A 23,731-nucleotide genomic window follows, 5' to 3' on the forward strand; every position below is an offset into this window, starting at 1 on the left:
TTAACACACTACACTCTTAACCTTATAATGTGTGTTTCTTCATGTTTGTGCACTCGGTCGCTCAGTCCCGGGGAACTCTTTGAAGGCCCCACAAACTGTTGTCTGCCAGGCTCCTCTGTCCATGGAATTTTCCAGGTAAGGATACTGAAGTGGGGCGCCACTTCCTCCTCTGAGGGTTCCTCCGCGACCCACGGATCGAACCCAGGTCTCCTGAATTGGCAGGAGGATTCTTTACCACTAGCTCCACCTGAGAGGCCCCTTCTTGATATTTACTTGGGTTCATGGCTTGAGACCCCGTCTGGTTCAGGTGTTAGCTAAGTTCCCTTAACTTACACAGAACCGGCACTTTTAGCTATTGCCCCACGACGGACCACGTTTCCCAAGAGCCCACACCGGAGAGAGAGGCCCATGAAGTGCATTGTGGGAATTGTAGTCTCCTGGGTGACTACCCTCGTCCAATTCTGGCCTCGCGCTCCGATTCCGGGATGGTTAAACCAAGGAGCTTACCAATTAGCTGGGGCCATGTCGCTGAGGCCGTGGTCCAACCGAGAAAGCCGGTGTGAGAACCGCGCGTCGCGATTGGTCTAATCCTTGACCTCAGGGGCGGGGCAATGAGGTGGGCAGGGAGGGCCGCGACGATTGGGCGAGGCATACGCGGCGGCGGGTGCGGATTGGCCGCCCTCTGGGGCAGGGAGGTCTGGGAAGGGGTGGAGGAAGGAGCCCAGAGCAGGAAGCGCAGCGGCGAGGTGGAGGTGGAGGTGGCGGCGGCGGCGTCGGCGGCGGCGGCTGAGCTGGTGGTGGCCGAGGCGGAAGAGACAGCTGCGGAGGGTGGCCGCGGCCCTTGGGAGCAGGATGCGGGTCCGGGTCGGGCTGACGTTGCTGCTCTGGGCAGTGCTGCTGGGCTCGGCCTTGGCGTCCTCGGGTCAGTATCCGCCCCCCTCGGGCTGGAGGCCGGGAGCCACCGCCCCCCGCTCCGGTCTCCCTGTCGTGGCAGGGCCGTGGGGGCTCCAGCCTCGCCCGCGCCCGTCACTCACGCTCCTCTGCTGGGTTGGGGATGCCCGGGGCCAGAGTGGCTGTTGAGGGGAGCTTGCGAGGGGAGGAGGAGAAGGGTCCCCCCCGGCCCACTGCCCATGCCTGTCCTGAGTTGACAAACTTGCACGACTCCTTAGGAAGGAGGGCTGATTCGATGGGCGTGAACCCCGACAGCTTAGGGACCCACGACTGCCACGGAGATGCTGCGCTCCGTCCCTTTAGAAACTTCGCACAGCCTGAGCGTGTTCCCTGAGCAGAGCCAGGTCCATCAGAAAAGCAGGGTGTTGACAGTGGTTGGGTTTGCATGGCACCTCAGATGATCCTGTCTCTTTGTTTATTAAAAAAAAAAAAAAAAAAAAACAACGAACGAAGGCTTTTGATGTGATCGTCCTTAGTCTGGTACCCCTTTTAAAGAAATAATTACTGAGAAAGTGTTTTTTGTGTTTTGTTTTGTTTTTTACTGTGTCACAGGGTTTCTGAGCTGACCCATGTTTGCTGACGGTCATTTTTCAAGAAAAGAAAAAACTTTTTTTTTTTCATCAGTGTAAAATGGATAGCCTCTAGGTTTAACTTTTTTTTTTTTTTTCATAAATAGATTCATGTGCCTTTGAATTGTTTTCCCAATTAGCTAATTTATACCCTGGCTGTGGAAATTATCATTTCCCTTCTTTAATAGTTTAATCTGCCAACATCTGAAAACGCCTGTTTTGAGAGTGTTGGTAAAGAAAGAATTAGTACAGTAAAGCTTTTGAATTTTAATTGGTTTCAGTTAACGAAACAGCTGTTCTGTGGCTTTAAATTTTTTTGGAACAAGGCAGGGTATAAATGTCAACACTTTTTTTTTTCCCAACAGAAAATTTCCCAGATGGTTATTTGAATCCTCAAATTATCTGTCCTAGTTGTAAGTCAGTGCTGTAACGTCATTCTGCTTCTAAAATAAGAGATCTAAACCTAAAATTCTATCCATAATGTGGTGTAAGACACCATTTCAAAAGCAACAAGCATATGCCAGTTACTTGACTGCCAACATCATGCTTTAAAGTCTGCCCCGCCTCCCCTTTTCTTGTTAATTTGTGTTCATGACCAGATCTTTAAAACTCGGTGTAACTCCTGAAGCACTGCTAGTTATTCTATGAAAGGAAGTATGAGATCAGTGCTGTAAAGTCCCTGTGGTCCAGGAACCCCCTGCATCAGAATCTGTCTTATGTGTTTGTTAAAAACGCAGTTTTAGGTCTGGAACGGGTTAGGGGATCTATTGTTTAACAAGCTGCACAAGTGATTCTTCACATGAAAGTGTAAGAAATAGTAAAGAACACAGTGTATATCCCTCTGAATTCAGTTTGCAGAATTTGAAGAAAAAGCATATATACATTTTCCTGCATTTTCTTTTGACCAGATTTCACATATCTAAAGTGTCATGTCAGTGGAGATGATGATTGAAGAAGTCTTTTAATCAATAGTTGGGATTCCCAATAAATTATAATAGAAGACTGTTAATAATAAAATTGTCAAGTCTTTGGGTTGTGTTGATATAAGCAAAGGACTAGGTCCACAAAACGTCTGCTCTGATTTCCACTATATTAAACTGCAGGAACATTTCTCTGGTAGAGGCTAAAGCCTTACTTAACCTGAACTGCTGCTGCTGCGAAGTCACTTCAGTCGTGTCCGACTCTGTGTGACCCTATAGACGGAAGCCCACCAGGCTCCCCCGTCCCTGGGATTCTCCAGGCAAGAACACTCGAGTGGGTTGCCATTTCCTTCTCCAATGTGTGAAAGTGAAAGTGAAGTCGCTCAGTCGTGTCCGACCCTTAGAGACCCCATGGACTGCAGCCTACCAGGCTCCTCCATCCATGGGATTTTCTAGGCAAGAGTACTGGAGTGGCGTGCCATTGCCTTAGAACAATGTAAATGTGCATGCTGACATAAGCAAATATGATCAGACACTTAAGTGAGATAGTTTTATAAATTGAGTGCATGGACTTTCATTTGGCTTTTTTATTCATTAAATAGCTTATTTATACAAGGTGTCGGCCTCATTTTTAGCTTAAAAAGTTTTGCTCCTATTTGAAAATCAGGTTTTGGTTCACAATTTAGTGTTGACTTAAAATGTTTGACTGTTACTAGTTACCCAGGGCGAGTCGCATTTTTTGCCAGGTAGAATTTGATCAGACGGCAAAGGGAATCTTGGTCCTGTTGTTGTTGATAGCTATTATCTAATAAGTTACCTTGAAGCCGTGTAAAAATTTCATACTTTTTATTAGAAGCATTTTATTTTCCTTCTGAATAAATAAAGGAGGAGATTTAAAAGTTATTTCTCCTCCGTTTTCTCCAGATTATAATGAAACATGCTTTAACTTCTCACGTTTTCTTGTTTTTGACAGGAAGTGGCTTACTGGTTAAAATGGTTTACTGTTCGTTTCTGTTTTTTTTTTAATGCCAAATAATATTATGGAGTCCTGTGAATTAGGTCCACTGCTAGGTATTTCAGGTAATAGTTCCACCATATAGTTCAGATCGCAAAACATGTTTCCTTTCACTCTTCCTTTGTTCCTTAAAACTGTATTGAGCGTCAGCAGGGCAGGCGATATTCTTCCCTTTGACGCCTGAGGATAAGAAGGCTGAGCAAGCTTGCCATATTGAACCACGTGTGTAACATTGACATGCCATGAAGCCAGGTTTTGAGCCTAGTTGTCCAGGCCTTGGATTTGGAGTAGTTAAGAATCAGCAGTGTCCTAGGATCTGCACAGATTCAGTGACAAATCCAAAAACAGGATGTCTGGTCTCTTTTCACTAAACTTTCCAGACTTTCTGTGTTTAAAAGTGTATCCGTCTGTCTGTTTAATCTACATGACAAGTTAGAAGATGAGTTTGTAGTGACCACTTTTCCTTGAAAGACAATCCTTGATACTTTGCGGTTTTATTAACTAATAGAATAAAACTGAAAATTAGTCTTTTTCAAAGTAAGGGGTATGATTACCAAAGTAACGTAAACCATGATATTTGGATACAGTACTGTTAAGTGAGAAATCCTTAACTCTTCACTGTATCCTTTTTGCATTTTTCTTCTTGCTTGATATATGTAATCTGATAAAAGCACTACTGTATTCTCTTTATACATAACTTCAGTATTTTTCATTCTTACCTGACTGCCTATCAGAAGTTTCTAGGTTATGAGAAACTTACTTATAAAGTATTATGTGAATGGACCTATTAGTTTGAAAAAGAAAATAGCTGATGATTTCAGATTACCATCTGGAGTAGGCTTTCCCAGTTTAGTAAGAATTTTCTTAATTTGCCAGTAACCCGAGTATATATTCCTGGTTTGGTAGAAGAGAAAGAGAAGCATGATGCAATTCGTATGAAATAACCCTGATGTCACAAGTTTCCATGTCTCTGGGAGTTTAAAAACATATCCTGCTACTCTGATGCCTAACAGCTTGTAGTGTCTCTAATGTACATTTTTTTTATAATTTATTTATAGGTATCTATATTATTTACCTATTAGCTAATACGTGACCTGTTGTGGCAAGGTACTCAGCTGGGTGGTTAATGATTTAAGAGTTCTGACTAATAGGAAGTTTCAGAATTTGGGGGTATAGCCTATACATTTCACATTTCATATCTGCCCTTGATATATTAACTAGTTAATGTTTATGATTAATTAAATACATTCACACACACAATGTAGTTGTGTAATAGAGGTGAGTTTTTTTTCCTTTTTCCAAAGATTTGCTGAAAATGGACTTTGAACCATATGTTAGAACTTGGGCTTTGGGTAATACTTGTGAAGAAGTGAGCCTGAAGAATGACTGTTTATTAATTGATATCACTACCTATAAAACTAAATGTTATAGGCCCTATGGAACTGATATATGCTGATCTTGTCTTTTCCCCACCCACCAGAAATAAAATATTTGGAAGGTAATCTAGTAGTGAATGTGAAAATAACTGTGATTTAAGTTTTCTTTGAATTGATAGCACTTTTATATGTGGCAGAACCTCACCAGTAGACCAATTTCTGAAATATTCAAAGGAAACAAAACCTGAAACAGAGTTGAGTATTTGGTACATAATGAGTTGGTTATACTTCTTAAAGTTTAGTTCAGTGCTTTGCTAACACAAACTCCAAAACATGTTTTTGCTGTACTTTGAAGAGTTACAAGTTACCAGTAATATTTAGGTTATAATCATATGAAGTAAAGGTAAACAGCAACGATAACACCACATTTTCTAGTAAAAAAAATCACATAGTTTATAGTATTTTTGCCTATGGTTAATTTCTCACATAACTTATGGAGCTGGAGATACTGAAGCGAGTAAGAAGGAAATTTAAAGATCATCTGACACTTGTTTTTTTAACTGGAATACAAAGATCAAATATTTGCGAATGGCCGGTTGGGTTGCTGAATGTGTTTATGTAAGGCAGTAAAAAGAATAACAAGCAGCTAGAATAGAAGTAACAACAGAGAAATACAGAAAGAATAAGAGAAGTAATCTTAATGTAATCTGACAAAGCCAAAACCGCTGATAAGAATTTGGAAGAAAGATACAAGTAGTGATTGGATTTATTGTTAATTTAATATAGGCTATTGATTTCCTAATAAATAGATCTCATGTGAGTGGATACATGATAGTGTGATGTTATCTGGTTGTATCTTCAGTGAAGTCAAACACAAATCCTGACTATCTTTGGCAACTCTTCTAATCATTCTTAATGTCCATCTTTAGTAGTCTTAGTGAATAATAAAATGCTGCTGCTGCCAAGTCACTTCAGTCATGTCCGACTCTGTGTGACCCCATAGACGGAAGCCCACCAGGCTCCCCCATCCCTGGGATTCTCCAGGCAAGAACACTGGAGTGGGTTGCCATTTCCTTCTCCAATGTGTGAAAGTGAAGTTGCTCAGTCGTGTCCGACCCTTAGCAACCCCACTGACTGCAGCCTACCAGGCTCCTCCATCCATGGGATTCTCCAGGCAAGAGTACTGGAGAGTTATCACTAAAATAAGCTACAGTAACTCCAGATTCTGAGCAGAGGAAAAGAAGGAATCCCAAACCACACAATTAGGGCTCTAGTTTTATAAATTTAGTAACTCATGCTCAGTAGTGGACTAACTGTATACAAAAGGACTGGATGGTATCTGAAGAAATACCTGGTTTGGGTGGGGATGTTCTTGGTCTTCTGTCTGTGTAACAGATGAAGCTACTGTCCTTCCTGGATAAAGAGGAAGAATTACCACCCCCAACACCCCTTTTTCCTTTCCCTTAGTTTTTTCTGAACAGTTGTTGAATACAACAAATTTTTAGATAATTCTAGATTATCTATCCAGTGTCTGATTATTATTTATTATACTTATCAACTGCTTTCACTTAATAATACCTGTGATTGCCAAACAAGAAAGATGACTAAATTGTCTTAAAATTTCTTTACAGATGAAGACGGCAACCAGGATGAATCCATAGATTCCAAGGTGTGTACTCAGTTTTGCATTGACCAGTGTTTGATGCCCAATTTAAAAGGATGAATTATGTATCTTAGAAAGTATATGAAATCTGCATCTTTTGAGGAACAGAATTGGATTTCAAAAAGATAAAGATAGCTAGCCTCAGTACTAATTCTTCTGGGGACAGGGCAGGGTGGAAATCACTGACCTGTTGGATTACTCAGTCACATCCGACTCTGTGTGACCTCATGGACTGTAGTCCACCAGGCTCGTCTGTCCATGGAATTTTCCTGGCCAGAATACTGGAGAGGGTTGCCATTTCCTCCAGAGAATCTTCCCAACCCTGGGATCGAACCCGCATCTCCTGTGGCTTCTGCATTGGCAGGTGGATTCTTTACCACTGAGCCACTGGGAAACCCCCAGAGAATAATAAATATTTCTATTAAGAGTGTTGCTTACTAGGTTTAATTTCAACTTAAATGTGGTGTGTGTGTCTTTGTGTTGAAGAGCCCTAAGGCAGTTACGTTTTACTGCGTAATGAGAGATTGATTTTATTCTTTTTTTTGTTTGTTTTCTAATTTGAAGATTTAACTTCTGTCATTGTTTCCACTTATATAAGTTCTTTAAAAACAAAATCTAGTAATGCACTTAAATTGATTGGTTGAATGAATGAGGTTGATTATTGCCTATTCAAAGAGACCAGTCACGGATGATCCCTGATCTATAGGAGGAATGCAGGTAAGAAACCGGAAGCTGTAGTACAGGGCTGTCATACGGGGAAGTATGAGATATACTAGGAGCAAGGAGGGGAAGACCGTAACCAAGACTTGCGGGTTTTAAGGAAGGCTTCTTGGGGGGAAGTAACATCCAAGTTGAAATCCGCACAATCAGGTTTAGGCAGGTGATGAGGGCACGTGATAGGCAGATAACCAAAGTCTGTAGAGGCAAGCAAGTAGGACAGCTCCTTCAGGGAGCTGAAGTGAAAGTAATGGTCAGATTAGATTGGAGGGAGTCTGATTACTATTGATAACTGAAAATACTTTATATTCTCAGACTTCTGTGCCGCCAGATGAGTCGGTAGAGAACCATAGCCCAGCAGGCAGAGTAATCGCTGGTCAGATATTCCTTGATTCAGAAGAGTCCGAATTGGAATCACCTCCTCAAGAAGAGGAAGACAACCTCAGAAGCCAAGAAGGGGAAAGCATCGCAGAAGAAATCAGCTTTCTAGAATCTCCAAACCTAGAAAACAAGGACTATGAAGAACTGACGAAAGTACGGAAACCAGGTAGTCTGGACGTTTTGTTTGCTTTTGTCTGATTTAGCAAGGAGGCAACTGAAATTTTAAAGCTGGCTTAGAGGGTACAGAAGTCCTATTTTACTGATTATTCATCACATATAATGTGTAGAGTATAATTTTACAGAATGTGTTACATAAGCTGAATTTGATAGTATTGCACTTGTATTAATATTCAGAACTCTGGTATGTAATAATCCATCAGTTCAGTTCAGTCACTCAGTCGTGACCGACTCTTTGCGACCCCATGAATCGCAGCACTCCAGGCCTCCCTGTCCATCACCAACTCCCGGAGTTCACCCAAACTCGTGCATCCAGTTGGTGATGCCATCCAGCCATCTCATCCTCTGTCATCCCCTTCTCCTCCTGCCCCCAATCCCTCCTAGCATCAGAGTCTTTTCAATTGAGTCAGCTCTTCACATGAGGTGGCCAAAGTATTGGAGTTTCAGCCTCAGCATCAGTCCTTCCAATGAACACCCAGGACTGGTCTCCTTTAGGATGTACTGGTTGGATCTCCTTGCAGTCCAAGGGACTCTCAAAAGCATCAATTCTTCTGCGCTCAGCTTTCTTCACAGTCCAACTCTCACATCCATACATGACCACTGGAAAAACCATAGCCTTGACTAGACGGACCTTTGTTGGCAAAGTAATGTCTCTGCTTTTTAATATGCTATCTAGGTTGGTCATAACTTTCCTTCCAAGAAGTAAGCGTCTTTTAATTTCATGGCTGCAGTCACCATCTGCAGTGATTTTGGAGCCCCAGAAAATAAAGTCTGACACTGTTTTCCCATCTATTTCCCATGAAGTGATGGGACGAGATGCTATGATCTTTGTTTTCTGAATGTTGAGCTTCAAGCCAACTTTTTCACTCTCTTTCACTTTCAAGAGGCTCTTTAGTTCTTCTTCACTTTCTGCCATAAGGGTGGTGTCATCTGCATATCTGAGGTTATTGATGTTTCTCCCGGCAATCTTGATTCCAGCTTGTGCTTCTTCCAGCCCAGAGTTTCTCATGATGTACTCTAAAGTTAAATAAGCAGGGTGGTACACAAAATAGAAACTCAGACAGGGAGGGTTGTCTTAATGTGCTGCTTTGGTTAGTTTCAGAACTGTGTTAGGATTTTCACTACAGTAATGTTTTCAGTCATCCTGGATAATTTGATTTAGGTGTTTATCCCTCTCCAGTTGAAGCTTAAAAACTTTATTCCAATTCTAATTTTCACTTTCTTGACACTGTAATTTTTAAATTTATGGCTTGCTCTTTCTCACAGTACAGTGTGCTAAATAACCTATTCTTCTAAAAATTAACTGGAGTGGGTTGCCATTTCCTTCTCCAATGTGTGAAAGTGAAAAGTGAAAGTGAAGTCACTCGGTCATGTCTGACTCATAGCAATCCCATGGACTGCAGCCCACCAGGCTCCTCCATCCATGGGATTTTCTAGGCAAGAGTACTGGAGTGGCTTGCCATTACCTGTGTACATATCTCTAAAAGTAAGATTTTTTTTTTTCAACAAAACAAAAAATACAGGTATTGAAACACTCACAAGATTAGCTGCTGTTCCTGTTCCTTCCACCCAATGCCCAGATTCTATTCTGTTTTCCCAGTCACTTCCAGTGTCTTCTTGGAATTGGTTTCTTTCAGTCAGTATCCACACTAAGAGGTTAGAGTTCTTTTATTCTTTAACAATTCTCCCTCCCTGTTTTCAAGTGCTGTTTTATTTGTTAAAGAAAGGATGTCCTTTGTGCTGTAGGATTTCCCACGTTCTAGATCTAGTGGGTCATGTTCTTGTAATGTAACTGAACTCGTTCCACTATCTGCTGTCTAGTCTGTGAACTAGAAGTTCAGTCCAAAGGCTTGGGTAGATTTAGTCTTATTTTTTTTGTGATTTAATATGTTTACATTGTGAAATGACTACTGCAAATTTAGTTCACATCCATTGCCACATAGTTCAGAGAAGGTAGCGGCCACCCACTCCAGCACTCTTACCTGGAAAATCCCATGGATGGAGGAGCCTGGTAGGCCGCAGTCCATGGGGTTGCGGAGAGTCAGACACGACTGAGCGGCTTCACTTTCAGTTTTCACTTTCATGCATTGGAGAAAGAAGTGGCAACCCACTCCAATGTTCTTGCCTAGAGAATCCCAGGGACAGCGGAGCCTGGTGGGCTGCTGCCTGTGGGGTCTCACAGAGTCGGACACGACTGAAGCGACTTAGCAGCAGCAGCAGCCACGTAGTCACAGTTCTTTTTCTTATGGAGAAAACTTTCAAGATCTACTTTCTCAGCAACTTACACAATATTGTTAACTATACTCAATGTGTTGTATATTATATCCTTGAAGTCAGTTTTTTAATTATTTTTTTATCTAGAATCTTTATTTTTTAAATTATGAAAGTATGATTACATATTTATAGGAGACTTAGAAAATACAGAACAAAGTTATATATAGTTCCACTACTTTTTTCGGTAGATAAATTGAGATTTTTTAGTTGAAATTTCAATATAAAACTCAAAAATTAACAATAAATATACAGAAAAGTAGAAGGATGTTGTAGACCTGAAAAACACCATGAACCAATTCAACATAATTAAGATTTTTATAATTTCACATAACCGTAGGATACAAATTCTATTCAAGTTCCCATATACTATAAACTAGGAGACACTGGAACATATCCAGGGACATAAAACACAGTGCAAAAATTTCATGGTCTAAAGGTATTGCAATCGTATAGTCTGTTCTCTTAACACCGTGAAACTGTTTTTCAATTGATAGTATTCATAGACTGTGTTGTATACTTCCCACTGCATTACCTGGGAGGTATGTGGTATTTGTCCCACTTCAGGGATTTGTCAGTGGGGTTGGGTGTTGTCAGCCTGATCCAGCCTTTGGGAGGCTCCTTAGTGGCCTTTCGCCCAGAGGTTTTAAGAACCATTTCATTCTTTGTATGGATCCATTTTTTTCAGTGGGAGTTGCAAAATAATGACTGTCTAACTTATTCTTTCCGCATTTGTTATCTGGGATTCTTTCATAAAGAAGAACTCTTCCTCATCAACTATTTGGTTACCCGGATATATAGTCCATACAGCAGGATAAATGCTTGATTCTTTCCCTTGAAATATTTGCAAATAATGATTTGGTACCCTGCTGCTGCTGCTAAGTCACTTCAGTTGTGTCCGACTCTGTGTGACCCCATAGACGGAAGCCCACCAGGCTCCCCCGTCCCTGGGTTTCTCCAGGCAAGAACACTGGAGTGGGTTGCCATTTCCTTCTCCAATGTGTGAAAGTGAAAAGTGAAAGTGAAGTCGCTCAGTCGTGTCCGACCCTTAGCGACCCCACGGACTGCAGCCTTGCCAGGCTGCTCCATCTATGGGATTTTCTAGGCAAGACTGGAGTGGCTTGCCATTGCCTTCTCCTATTTGGTACCCTAGCAACCTGCGAAAGAGACCTGTGAATATGTTTTCGTTTCTGTTTGTTTTGCTTTGCTTTTGAGCATCATTAGAAATACATGGGTTTTATACATCTATGCGTTACTCTTTACCCTTTTGTAATCATTCTTTTTTATTGTTTACATTATTCGATTTTTGGCTGTTGAGAGTCCTTTTAAGTTTATTCCTTTGTGCTTTTGACTAATTGTAGGTAACTTTTAAACTGTTTTCTTTTTAGGTGGGACAAGATGTCCCATATTCATCTTATATGTTTCCTGACCTAAAAATGAATCTCAGCCCTCCTTTTAGTGGGAAATTGTATTTATTTTGGAGAGTATAATCTAGACACTAGGGATATGCACTGCAGCTGCGTTGTCATTACTAGTAGACTTTTTTTGGTGAAAGAGTTAGTGAGCACTCTGGACACTCCAGCTCCCGCCGGCTAAAGCAGTGCACAGGTAGGGACTCTCCCGGTGGTACGGGAAGGCCTTTTGCGTGTTTCTTAGATGATCTGACTCCACTGCTCGCTGTCTCTCTTGTTTCTTGGACAGTGAAAGGAGAGAATGGACTTCAGGGTTGCCGCTAGTCCTTTCTACCCATCAGGATCGTGGCTTGTTTTTATGTTGGGGTCTCCTTGCCCTGGTGCTGGCACCTGACAACATGGATGTTACCTTACTTCAATCAGACAAACAAAGTACATATCATTTCAAAAAACAATGGCAACCATACCGCTAACAGTAAGGTCACTGAATGTAGTTTTCAGGTTTCGTTGTGGTTCTTTTTGTTCTTAGTGGATAGTTTACTAGTGATCTGTAGCGTGATATGTTGTAAAATCACTTCAGTAATGCTGTGTGCGGTCATACCGAGAGCTTTTTAAACGGTTAGATTGTTCAGCTTTTCAGTGATTGTTTTTTTCTTTTCATGCACGCTTGTTCTTCACGTGTTCTCAGTACATGAGAGGACTTACGTAGCTGAAACACACGTGTGTCTGCATGGCTGGGTGTGTGTGTGCAGTCGCAGTTGCATTAGAACTGGGTTATGTGACAGCTGACTTCTAGACTTGCCTCCTCTGTCTGCCCCTCGCCCATGTCTCTGCCATACTGATCTTCCTAAAACCCAAATGTGATCCTGTCACTTCCCTGTTTACAACTCCCATTAGCTCCCATTCACCTGTGAAATGAAGTCCTTGCTCCCCAGGGTGACTGACAAAGCCTCTCTGTGCACGTGGCCGCAACCTTCTGTGGCTTCTTCTCCTGAGCCTTCCCCTCCACGGGCCTTTTTCCAAGGAGACTAAGCCCGTCACCCTTCTTCAGAGGCGTGTGCCTCTGGGCCTTTGTACAAGCTGCCCCACTGCTTGGGAGACCTTGCTCACCTCCTCGCGCAGATCCACGTGTCCCATTTCTGCTCATCTTGAAAGCCAAACCTAGGCTTCTCTTTTCCGAAGCAGTTCCTGCGGGCAGCTCAGAGTCTCTTGTGTGTAAGGACTTCCTGTCCAGTGCCCCCATTTGCACCCTTTGCCCCTGAGACCAGTTATCTAACAGCAGCCAGACTGGTCCTCCTTCCTAGTCACAAGCCACCAGTGGCTTCCTGCCACATTGAGAGTAAACTCCAAACACGGCTTCAAATGAGCAAGGCCTCCTGTCTGGCCCCATCTGCCGTCACTCCCGTGACTCCAGTCACACGTGCCCTCTGCTGCGTATTGAACCTTTCACACTTAATTCCCAGCGTCAGGAATCCCTAAGACTACACCCCTGGGCACGATGATTCTCTGGAGAGACTCAACAGGACTCAGCATATAGTCATACCTACAGCTGTGATTTATTACAGAAAAAGAATACAAAGCAAAATCAGCAAAGGGAAAGGTGCACAGAGTGTCTGGGGACACCAGACACAAGTTGCAGGGGTCCTGCCCCAGGGGAGTCACACGGGGCATGCTTAATTCCCTAGCAAGAAGTTGTGACCACGTGTGTGAAGTGTCAGGGAAACCCGTTAGAGGCCCAGGACCCGAGTTCTCCAGGGGCCTGGTCATAAAAGTGTTCCATGCCTCGCACTCACCCAGAAGGAAAGCAGGTGTTCAGCATATGCCATGTTGTTTGTACAGCTGGGGTGAGTCGCTGGTAACTGTGAGGGTGGTGGGAACCCTTCCATGATCTTAAGTTCCCAGACACGAGCCAAGGGCCGGCCTGGTAAACAGGCCTTTTCAAGGACAGAACTTCAGGCCTGCCACGCTCACTCTTCTCTGTGTCCCCACAGACCCCCTTGGTCACTGGCCATGTTGTCTTTACAGCAGAATTATTATCAGTGTAACCCAGACAGCAGGAATGAGGAGACCTCCCTGCAGTATTGATTTCAGCTGTGTTCTTTCACATGTTTTAGTCAACTGAGAAATCCCATTAATCATAAAGGTCTGCCTTGGAAAGGCAAGTTAGCATCCTCCTCAAGTTTCTGTATCACCCTTTTTTATCTGACTCTAGGCATCAGTTTCCTGGTGCCTCAGTGGTAAAGAATCCACCTGCCAATGCAGGAGACATGGGTTCGATCCCTGGGAAAGGTCCTGTAGAGAAGGAAATGGCAACCAGGAATTGCTTGCCTGGAAAATCCCATGGACAGAGAAGCCTGGCGGGCCACAGTCCATAGGACCGCAAAAGAGTTAGACATGACTGAGCAACTAAACGCCACCACCAGCCTGAGTTCAGGCCCAGGACGGTCTGGCCAGTAAGGTGAAGCTGGCTTGAAAGCCTTCTAGGGCTGAGGCAGTGTTGTGATAATCAGGGTGCACATACAGAAGTCCCGTCCCAGAAAGGATTGCCGGGGATTCCCAGGGAATCCCACAAAAGCAGTTTATGGTCGCTGGGCACCCAGAACAAGACATTAATTAGCAGTATGATGGACAGGGAGGCCTGACGTGCTGCGGTCCACGGGGTCACAAAGAGTCGGACACAACTGAGCGACTGAACTAATTAACTAATGACACAGCTGCCCACCATGGGTTTCTTGTCCTAGGGTTCCCGGTCCAGCCCAGATCGTTTAAGTTCAGTGCTTGGTTTCCGAGGAACTGCCAGTCAGTTCCTAGAGTTTTGTTGTCTGTGACATTTGGTCCACCTCACAAGTGTGGTCGACATCTGGAGGTCTTCTGCATGGAAAGTGCAGCGCCTGGGTCAGCCCCTCTGTCGCTCAGCAGCCCTGCCAGGTGTGATCGTAGGCTCAGAGTCTGAATTCACAGCGCTCTCAACAGCCTGCAGAGGGGCCGGGAGGGGGTTCCTTCACGAAGAGGAAGACACTTCCAGAAACAGCTTCGAGAAACAAGGATCATGACACCCCTTCCCTCCCCTGTGCCTTTCCTGGGCGCAGGGGCTTTGGCTCATTTTCCTTGGTGGTTACAAAATCTGTGCTTCCATTCAGCAGTCATCATTTTATGTTTTCCGGTCATCCCCTGCTCTCATCCTGACTTTCTGTCTGGAGGGGTTGTGGGAAAGAGGTAGCAAAACATCTTCATAGGAATACCCCTTTAAGGACTTCCTTGGGAGTCCAGTTTAAGACGCCATCCTTCCATCGCAGGGGACTTGGGTTCGATCCCTGGTCGGGGAAGATCCTACTTGCCACATGGCATTACAAAAAAAAAAAAACACCTCTTTTAATACAGCCGAACCAGAAAACTACCATATGCACAGATTGGGCAGGACAAAACTCCTGAATCCAAAAAAAAAAAAATTCAAAATGGTTTTATATAACCTCGCACCCCTTTCACCCTGTGAGCATCACTTCCTCACTGACCAGCCTAGAAGAGACCGCGCCCTTTCTGAGGACGGCTGCGTTGGCTAATCAGATTGTACTAAGGCAAGTGCCGCAGCCGGAGAGAGTCAGGGAGGCAAAGTCAGACGTCAGTCTGTCATCTCGAACAGCCCAGGGAGTTGACCTCTGCTGGACATGCTCCGGAGGGGGTCGGAGTTGACTCAGCCAGTCCGGAGTGATCAGAGGTCACCGTTGGTATAATGTCCCTTCTCCCCCATTGCAGCTTGCAGCTCTTGCCACAAGTTAAGAATGTAAGTCAGGCTCTGTATCGGAACCATACAGGCTCTATCTGCAGCTTGATTTTGGACGGTCCCATCAAAGATCAAGTCCTTTCCTGTGGGTGTTTGTAGGGAACCCAGACAGTCCAGCCAAGCAGCTCTGATGCACTGCAGAGAGGCAGCCTGATGCTTGGAGGTCAGAGGGCCTGAGCTCTGTTTTCAAGCCAGCGATGCCGGCTTTCAGTTCAGCCCTGGCTCCCACTGAGGCTGGATGCTTATACCAGAAATGTGGGGCCTTAACTTAGAATCAAGTCCAGGCAGTTAGGATCTGTGAATTCAGGAGTTTTTAAAAAAGGTAAAAGCTTTTCTTCGGCAGCAAAGCCTAGATGCTGCAGACCACAGAGGTTTTGGTTTTGTCCCTCTGAAGTTCAGATCGACCGCACTCACACACACACACATCAGCCTTCAAGGGACGGATCTCTACTCTCAGCAGCTCCCATCAGCCGACTGAAACCTGCTTTTCAGAACTCCTAAAGGACATCTCCATCTGGAGAGCACCTTTCTTTTTTTTTTGTCTCCCTTTTCCCAGAGGCTCCAGTAAGCAAAAGCCCGTGTCTTCCAGAGCAGAACTCATCAGTTATGGAATCTGTTTCAGTTTCCAATATGCAGAGTTTCAATTCCAACCCGCCCACTGGCAGCAGAAAGCACGGAAGTTGTGTCCCACTAACACATTTCTTTTTTGCAGCTTGCCTTGATCAAGATGACTCCTCTGGCATGTATGCAGTTACAAGCATTTAACATTTTATGTCCATTTTTACCATACATCCAGATGTCATGGCCACAGATCTAAAGTCACACAAAAAATTTCTGTCCCCCCTCCCCCACTGCAGATTTATGTAAACTCCTAGCAGTAAATTCAGCGTTTTGCAGTGTGACATCACCGTTGCCAGGGCAGATCCAGGCTGGAATGCAGAGAGGGCAGGGGTCGGGTAGGGACTGCTTCAGCAGCCAGGCTGAAACACTGGTGTCCCTGGGTCCACCTCCCTCTGCCCCTGGTTTTTTCCTAGTTTATCTGAAGTGCAGCTCTAGCCCTGGGATCTGATTTCAGCCCCATCCCCTCTCCTCTCGGAGAAGAGAGCAATGCAAACTTTAACATATTGGCCTCCATGTTAACATATTCACCTCCGAGCATTTAGGGGGGTCCTTTCTCCTCCCTTGGCATGACTTTAGCTGGCCTGGCTGGAAGCAGGTGGTGGCACCCAGCAAGCCCGCTCTCCCGGAGTTGGAGCTCTCATTTCCAAATTCCACAGGTAGCTTTTACCTCTCAGAACAGACAACAGATCGGCTATTGCTGCATACCACAGAGAATTCCGTCATCACCTGGGCACTGGAGAGAGCGTCATACCCAGCCCCTTCCCCTTCTGTTCCCAAGATTTCACCCTCGTTCAGTGAGTCAGATTTGATTTAGGGAACCACACTTCTTTTTTTTTTTTTTTTTTAGTTTTTTTTAATTGGAGTATAATCAATTAACAATGTTGCCATAGTTTCAGGTGCACAGAAAGCGACTCTGCCATACAGATATGTGTATCCATTCTCCCCTAAACTAAAGAACCCCGTCTGATGCCCCTGATACTGGGGGTCCCCGGGACCATCCCTGGCCTCCATGATTTGCTGGGAGAGCTCAGCATGTAGTTAAACTCACAGCTATGATTTATTGTAGCAAAAGAGTACAAGGCAAAATCAGTGTGGGGCGAGGTCCAGAGGAAACAAGGTGCAAAGGTGCTCTCCCAGCAGAGTCACGTGAAGTGATGTGAAAGTCGCTCAGTCATGTCTGACTCTTTGTGACCCCATGGACTATACAGTCCATGGAATTCTCTAGGCCAGGATACTGGAGTGGGTAGCCTTTCCCTTCTCCAGGCAGTCTTCCCAACCCAGGGATCAAACCCAGGTCTCCTGCATTGCAGGCGGATTCTTTACCAGCTAAGCCACCAGGGAAGGTTTCACTGATTCCCCTAGCACAGGTGACACTCGTGTGCAATGTCATCTGCCAGGGAAACTCAGTAGCAACCCAGTGCCTGGAGTTTTTAGTGGAGACTAATCATGCAATCACTCTCTGACTGGCATCCACCGAAATTACAGATTCCCAGAAGGAACACAGATGTTGAGCATCAACCGCATTGTTTGTACAAGCAGTTTAGGCCCAGTGAGTCACTGGGGTGGCAGGAACCCTCCCCGCATCTTAAGTTCCCAGATGCCAGCCAAGGGCCAGCCTCTCAAAGGATGACAGTCATGTCTGTCATCTGTTATCTGTTCTCTGTTCTCTGCATATCATCTCAGTAATAAACATTTGTTGAAAATGAATGAATAAAAGGCCACTAACAGGGAAAATGATTTACACTGTGGTATTCCTGTTACTAAACACTCACGGTCATTTTAAAAGGGACATGTTTTGTTGGCAAATAACAGAAAATCCACCAAACCCTGGCAGGAGCAGAAGTTTGTTTGATTCACATAGTCAGAACTCCACAGAGAAGGTGGTTCAGGACTCATGCCATCAAGGACTCCCAACTCCTTTCTTTCCTATTCAGTGAATTGACTTCATTGTCATATCTGTCCCAAGTGATCACACCTGCTGGTGGTTGGACCTGCAGGTCCCAGGTCCTTAGGAAGATGTGGTGCCTGTGTCAAAGGAGCAGGAGCCCCCTTCAGAAATCACTAGAGGAAATGTCAGAACTTATCACTTGACCTGTCCCATCCCTCGCTCTACAGAAGTGAGTTGTTTAGTAGCTAAGTTGTGTCTGACTCTTTGCAACCCCAGGGACTAGCATGCCAGGCCTCCCTGTCCATCACTAACTCCTCTAGCTTGTTCAAACTCATGTCCATTGAGTCAGTGATGCCATCCAACCATCTGATCCTCTGTCGCCCACTTCTCCTCTTGCCCTCAGTCTTTCTCAGCTTCAAGATATTTTCCAACAAGTCCCCTCTTCGCAGAGGTGGCCAGAGTATTAGAACTTCAGCTTCAGCATCAGTCCTTCCAATGAATATTCAGAGTTGATCTCCTTTACACTGGTTTGATCTCCTTGCTGTCCAAGGGACTCTCAAGAGTCTTCTCCAGCATCACCGTTCAAAACCACAGTTCTTTAGCACTAAGCCTTTTTTATTAACTCTCACATCCATACATGACTACTGGAAAAACCATAGCAGCGAGGAAGGGGTTAAGAATTACTAGCCAGTTGGCACTGGCTGCCACTGGAGGGAACATCAGTGGTAAGTGAAAATGCCATGTTGTAAATAATTCACCTAGTATGATCCTGCATTGGTCAGGGTTCTTCAGAGAAGCAGAACTGAAGGCTCTCTGTTTGCGGAATTCCTTCTTGCCCTTCTTCTGTTAGGTCTTTAACTGATTGAACGAGGCCCACCCACATTGTGGAGGGTAGTCTGCTTTACTCAGATAAATCCATTGATTTAAGTGTTAATCTCATCCAAAAACACCATCATAGAAACCTAGCATAGAGTTTGATCAGACATCTGAAACACTGTGGCCTAGCCAAGTTTATACACAGAATTAATGCGTTGTAGGCAGATTCTTTGGAGAAGGCAATGGCAACCCACTCCAGTACTCTTGCCTGGAAAATCCCATGGGTGGAGGAGCCTGGTAGGCTATAGTCCATGGGGTCGCGAAGAGTCGGACACGACTGAGCGACTTCACTTTCACTTTTCACTTTCATGCACTGGAGAAGGAAATGGCAGCCCACTCCCGTGTTCTTGCCTGGAGAATCCCAGAGACGGCGGAGCCTGGTGGGCTACCATCTATGGAGTCGCACAGAGTCGGACACAACTCAAGTGACTTAGCAGCAGTAGCAGCAGGCAGATTCTTTAACCATCTGAACCACCAGGGAAGTACCATTAACCATCACAGGTCTCTTATGTGAAAGGAAGCCATTTCCCTCCCAACATGTTCGCACTTGAGAAATGAATCTCTTTTCTAGTAACAGTCATTACCTTTGGAGAAAAAGGTAGTTTTCAGTGGTAACTAAAGTGTGATTTTTCTTTTAAGTTTGTATGCTTTCCCATTGCTTGAATCGTCATTTTTGTAATAAACACGCTATCCTAATAGTCTAGAAAAAAAAGAAATAACCAGCATCTTTCTCTGTTTTGAATGGCACAGAGTTGAAACTTACTAAACATGCTTAAAATTGGGTTCTGAAGTAAGAAAGTTGACTGAGTAACAGGATCGCATTTTTGCTTCGTCGTCAGGTGCAAGAGGGTGGCAAGGACCAAACAAACCTTAACTTAGTACCGAGACTAAACAGAACATGTATAGATGGTTAAGGAAACAGGTCAAGACCCTCAACAGGTCTGACTTTAAAGATTTCTTCTGTCATCGTTGTTTCTTTGTTCTATTGTACAGCAAATTATTTGTGGAAGGAAACTCCTCTGGGAGACCATCCTGTGAAATAGCACCCCACCAGTGCTTTTGAAACTCAGTACCTTTACAGTCACTATTTAGTGAAGCTCACTGTTCTTTTTTTTTTTTTTTTTTGGCTACATCACGTCTTAGTTGCCCCACAGCTTAGTTCCCCAACCAGGGATTGAACCCACGTACCCTGCATTGGATGATGGATTCCTAGCCCTTGGACCCCATGGGAGTCCCTCACTGTTCTTTAGTAGCATTTCCTGAGCAAGTTTCACGCTGCATGGTTTCTGACAGCTCCTGTCACCTGAGTGTCTTGAAGTTTGTCCCTTTCCTCTGGGCACATGGGCCAGTACTTGCTTCTTTTTCTTCTTGTAAGTGATCATTTTCACAGAGAGAAGTGAGCTTGTATGACCTCTGACTTAATGTTTTGTTCATTTTCCATTTGACTTTATTTCATTTTTCTTTGAAAAATCATCTGAATCCTTAAAGCAGTGCCTTCCTTAGTGTAGTGTGTGTATCCGTCTGTCCTCCCTTCATTAACATGTAATTTCTCAACTGTAGTTGGCAATTCTCAATCTTGGATGAAAGCAGTCTTCTTGTAGCAACTAACATAAAATTGTTCTCTTCCTTAGAAGATTAATATACCATATTTCTCAGTCAGCAGTAAATATGCGGCCTGTGCCATTTGCTTTATCTCAAGTATGCTTGCTTTAAATCATCGGTATCCGTGTTTTGTTTGTACTACTTTTAATAGCGTGAAAGTGAAAGCTGCTCAGTCATGTCCAACTCTTTGCAACCCCTGGCCTATACAGTCAATGGGATTCTCCAGGCCAGAAAACGGGAGTGGATAGCCTTTCCTTTCTCCAGGGGATCTTCCCAACCCAGGGATCAAACCCAGGTCTCCCTCATTGCAGGCGGATTCTTTACCAGCTGAGCCACAAGGGAAGCCCAAGAATACTGGAGTGGGTAGCCCATCCCTTCTCCAGCGGACCTTCCCAAGCCAGGAATTGAACCAGGTCTCCTACATTGCATTCAGATTCTTCATCAACTGAGCTATCAAGAGAAGCCCACTTCAATAGCGTAAATGCTCTAAAAATGAGGAAATTTGCAGAGCCAGAATAGTTGCCTTTATTTGTGTGAATCAAGAGGTTGATATTTTTGTTTTGAATTTAAAAATAAAAATGAGGAAAAGATATAAGTATTCCAGGGTATTTCATTCAGGACCAATAGCAACATTCTAGTCACATTTGTTGTTTTCTCTTGTCAACCAAAGAAAAGCATGCAACCTACAAATTGTAAATAATACTTTATTCAGGGACCTTGCTGAGGCCTACAGCGTGGGAGACAGCCTCTCAGGCCGCTCTGAGGAACTGCTCCAAAGAGGCAAGGGCAGAGCCAAGATATATAGGAGTTTTTGTTGGCAGGGGTGGGGAATGCAGGTAGTCAGTCATCAAAAAATTACTGCTAATCACAAAAGTTGGACTTCTCAAGTTAATGATTTTAGTGCTTTTCTGTGTTTGAGAAGATGCAGGAGTTTGAACTGGTTGAGATTATCCCTGAGATGCGCTTGGTACCAGATAGACCCAGTGTCCTGTTTTTCTCCACCCTGAATTCCCTCGGGGTGTGCTGCTGGGAGCGGGACAGCTGTGGGGGCTGGGGATCTCTGGGCAGACAGAGTTCTTTGTTCACTGAATGGCAGTCAGGTTCTCTGTCCACACTCTTGAATTCTTTGCACCAGCATTCAAACATGCTGTAATATCTGAACATTGGAGAGACCAAAACCTGACCCCCAGAGCCGCTCCAGCAGCCGCCTCACTTCTCCCCTCGCCTTCATAGCAGTCTTGCATGGAAAAGGGGTCTCCGTTCACAGACTTCAGTTCCTCTCTTGCCAGTCTGAGTGGAGGGAGGCCCCGTCACCTGCCAGACCAGTAGTAAATCCATGCCCCTCCAGGCACATCCTGATGACTGAAGACCTGGGCAGTCCTTGGTCCTTATCTTCTTGGCCCCTCAAGCATTTTTTTTTTTCCTTTCTCTGAGGACGCTTTCTTCACTTGGCTGCGGTTCCTCAGAATCTGTCAGATGTTGAAATAGAAGGTTGTCCCAAGGACTCAGCCTTCATCCTCTGCTCTGTCTCCACTAGTCTCTAGTAACCTTTGAATCCACCTGTGTGGATGCCAGGTGTCTCTGTAACAGCTGCACTGTAGTTGATTTAACCAACCTTCTCTTCCTTACCTCTGAGTTCTTTTGGGGTTTATGTTTTTAAAATAATGATGATGTGCAAACATTCCTTGGACATACTTCTCTGTATCCTTGTAAGAATGTTTCTATAAGTAAATATCCCACAATTGAAAAAATCCAATCTAAAGGTGTACAGAACTTTTCACTTCTAACAGATGTTACTGAATGTCCCTCTACACCCCTGCCAATAGAATGAAATTTGCGTTCCTGCCATTTACCTATATTCTGGCCAGCGCTGAAGGATTACATGTTCAGGTAGGGTACGTTTTTTTAGGGGGGGAAAAAAAACCTTTCTAGCTTTCCTAAATGGTTTTAATTGACTTTGCGAGAGCAAATGTCTACCAATTTAAAGTGTTCGGTTCATCATTATAAGTTCTCAAATGCCATAAGCTTAATATCTTACTCCCACAGTCTAAATAAATTGTGATGCTGTGTCGTTTTTGCATGAAGGTTCAGAATTGACTTAATGGCACGTTTTTCCCTTTTGAGTGTCAGATTTGATTACTGGCTATCATTAACTCAGATTGCGTAATCAGTCAGCCTCCATATGCCAAAGCAGTGATTACCTTTGTTTTTAAAACTGGTACTGTTTTCATGGCTGTTTTTAAAATAATAGCTTTGAAATTCTTACAGAATTTCTCCATGGAAAGAAAATTAAGTGAAGTTAAGCCTATTGTGAGGAATATCAACCTGAGATAATTGACTTGAAACTAGCAAGCCCCAGTCGGTAACTTTTGGAAGACTTTAAAGCAAGTTTTAAAGGTAACAGCAGTTTCCCTATGGTGACTTTGCTTGGAGAAGATGACTGAGAAATAGAAATTTTCTTTCTATTAACTTACTTATAATCACATTACTTGACTAGTGTATAATCTGACCATGATTTCAGTTTAACCAAACTGATGAAGCAGGTGTACCCTGGGCATTCTTCCAGCTTAAGTTAATGCTGATTCAGTAGTGGATTAAAATCTTGTATTGCCTTTGGATTCTCTTTAGTTTCTTTTCTGGTGTATCATTCCATCACATGAAAGAATTCTTTCATATATTTGAACCTCTTAAAAAGTACAAGTTTGGGCAAACTAGAATTCTTACGACAAGCTGTTTGCCTTTAAAACAGAAATTTCAGTTTTCACAGGAAAAAATCAAATATTCGTTAAACCATTGGATGTTATTTAGTTTGAAATTCGAGTTTACAAACTGCAGTTATACATATAGTGTCTTTCTAAAGCAGATTTGACCCCATTGGCAGTGCGTAGGAGTACCTTTTTCGGGTTCTATAGCAATAGTGACCCCTCTAAGGCTGTCGATAAAGGATGCTTTGCTTCTAGGTTGAATTAAAGATCATTTCTTAAAAAGTGGATAGATCGAAGAAGAAGTTACTGCCCCTGGTCAGTAATTACCAGGATGGTGAGTGACTTTTATCTGGTATAAACTGTTAAAAATTCATTTGCCTTTCATAACTTACTGAAACTCATTTTCAAATTAGCCTTAGGATGTATTCTTCTTTACACTGGAAAGAAGGAGAGTACATTTTCTAGCCTCTCAGAGCAGACATGCCAGCAATAGTAGCAGATGTGCCGTCTCTTAGACTCATCACCTTAAGTGGCCGGCACCATGAGGCGTCCCTTACATGTACTGTGTCAGTTCGTCTTTGTGAGTAACTCTGTGTGGCAAGGACTGCTGTCCCTATTTGTGGATTAGGAAGTTGTCTGCAGATGCTGTTAGGAATAAGGAGAGAGATTAAATGACTTACTCACAGTGCACAGGTAATAATCAGTAGGGTTTGAACTGGGTGTTCTGACTCCAGAACCTATACTGTTACTTACTAAGCTCTGCTGCTGAAATGAATTCTCCATGTAAAAGCAAACCAGTGGACACT

At 43.7% G+C, this 23,731-nt stretch overlaps 1 protein-coding gene across 1 annotated transcript in view; it reads left to right on the forward strand.

Annotated features, from left to right (window-relative positions):
* The first annotated feature begins 728 nt into the window (after window positions 1-728).
* Window positions 729-23,731, forward strand: part of SEL1L (SEL1L adaptor subunit of SYVN1 ubiquitin ligase) — a 57,887-nt gene continuing 34,884 nt past the window's right edge. The window contains exons 1-3 of the mRNA XM_055435698.2: window positions 729-922; window positions 6,463-6,500; window positions 7,527-7,758. Coding sequence (XP_055291673.1) covers window positions 853-922; window positions 6,463-6,500; window positions 7,527-7,758 — 340 coding nt within the window. The 5' untranslated portion in view covers window positions 729-852. The remainder of the gene's footprint in view (window positions 923-6,462; window positions 6,501-7,526; window positions 7,759-23,731) is intronic.

Source organism: Moschus berezovskii, chromosome 9 (genome assembly GCF_049115385.1).
Source record: "Moschus berezovskii isolate FMDL1 chromosome 9, NW_MosBer_1.0, whole genome shotgun sequence".
In the NCBI taxonomy this organism is placed as follows: Eukaryota; Metazoa; Chordata; class Mammalia; order Artiodactyla; family Moschidae; genus Moschus; species Moschus berezovskii.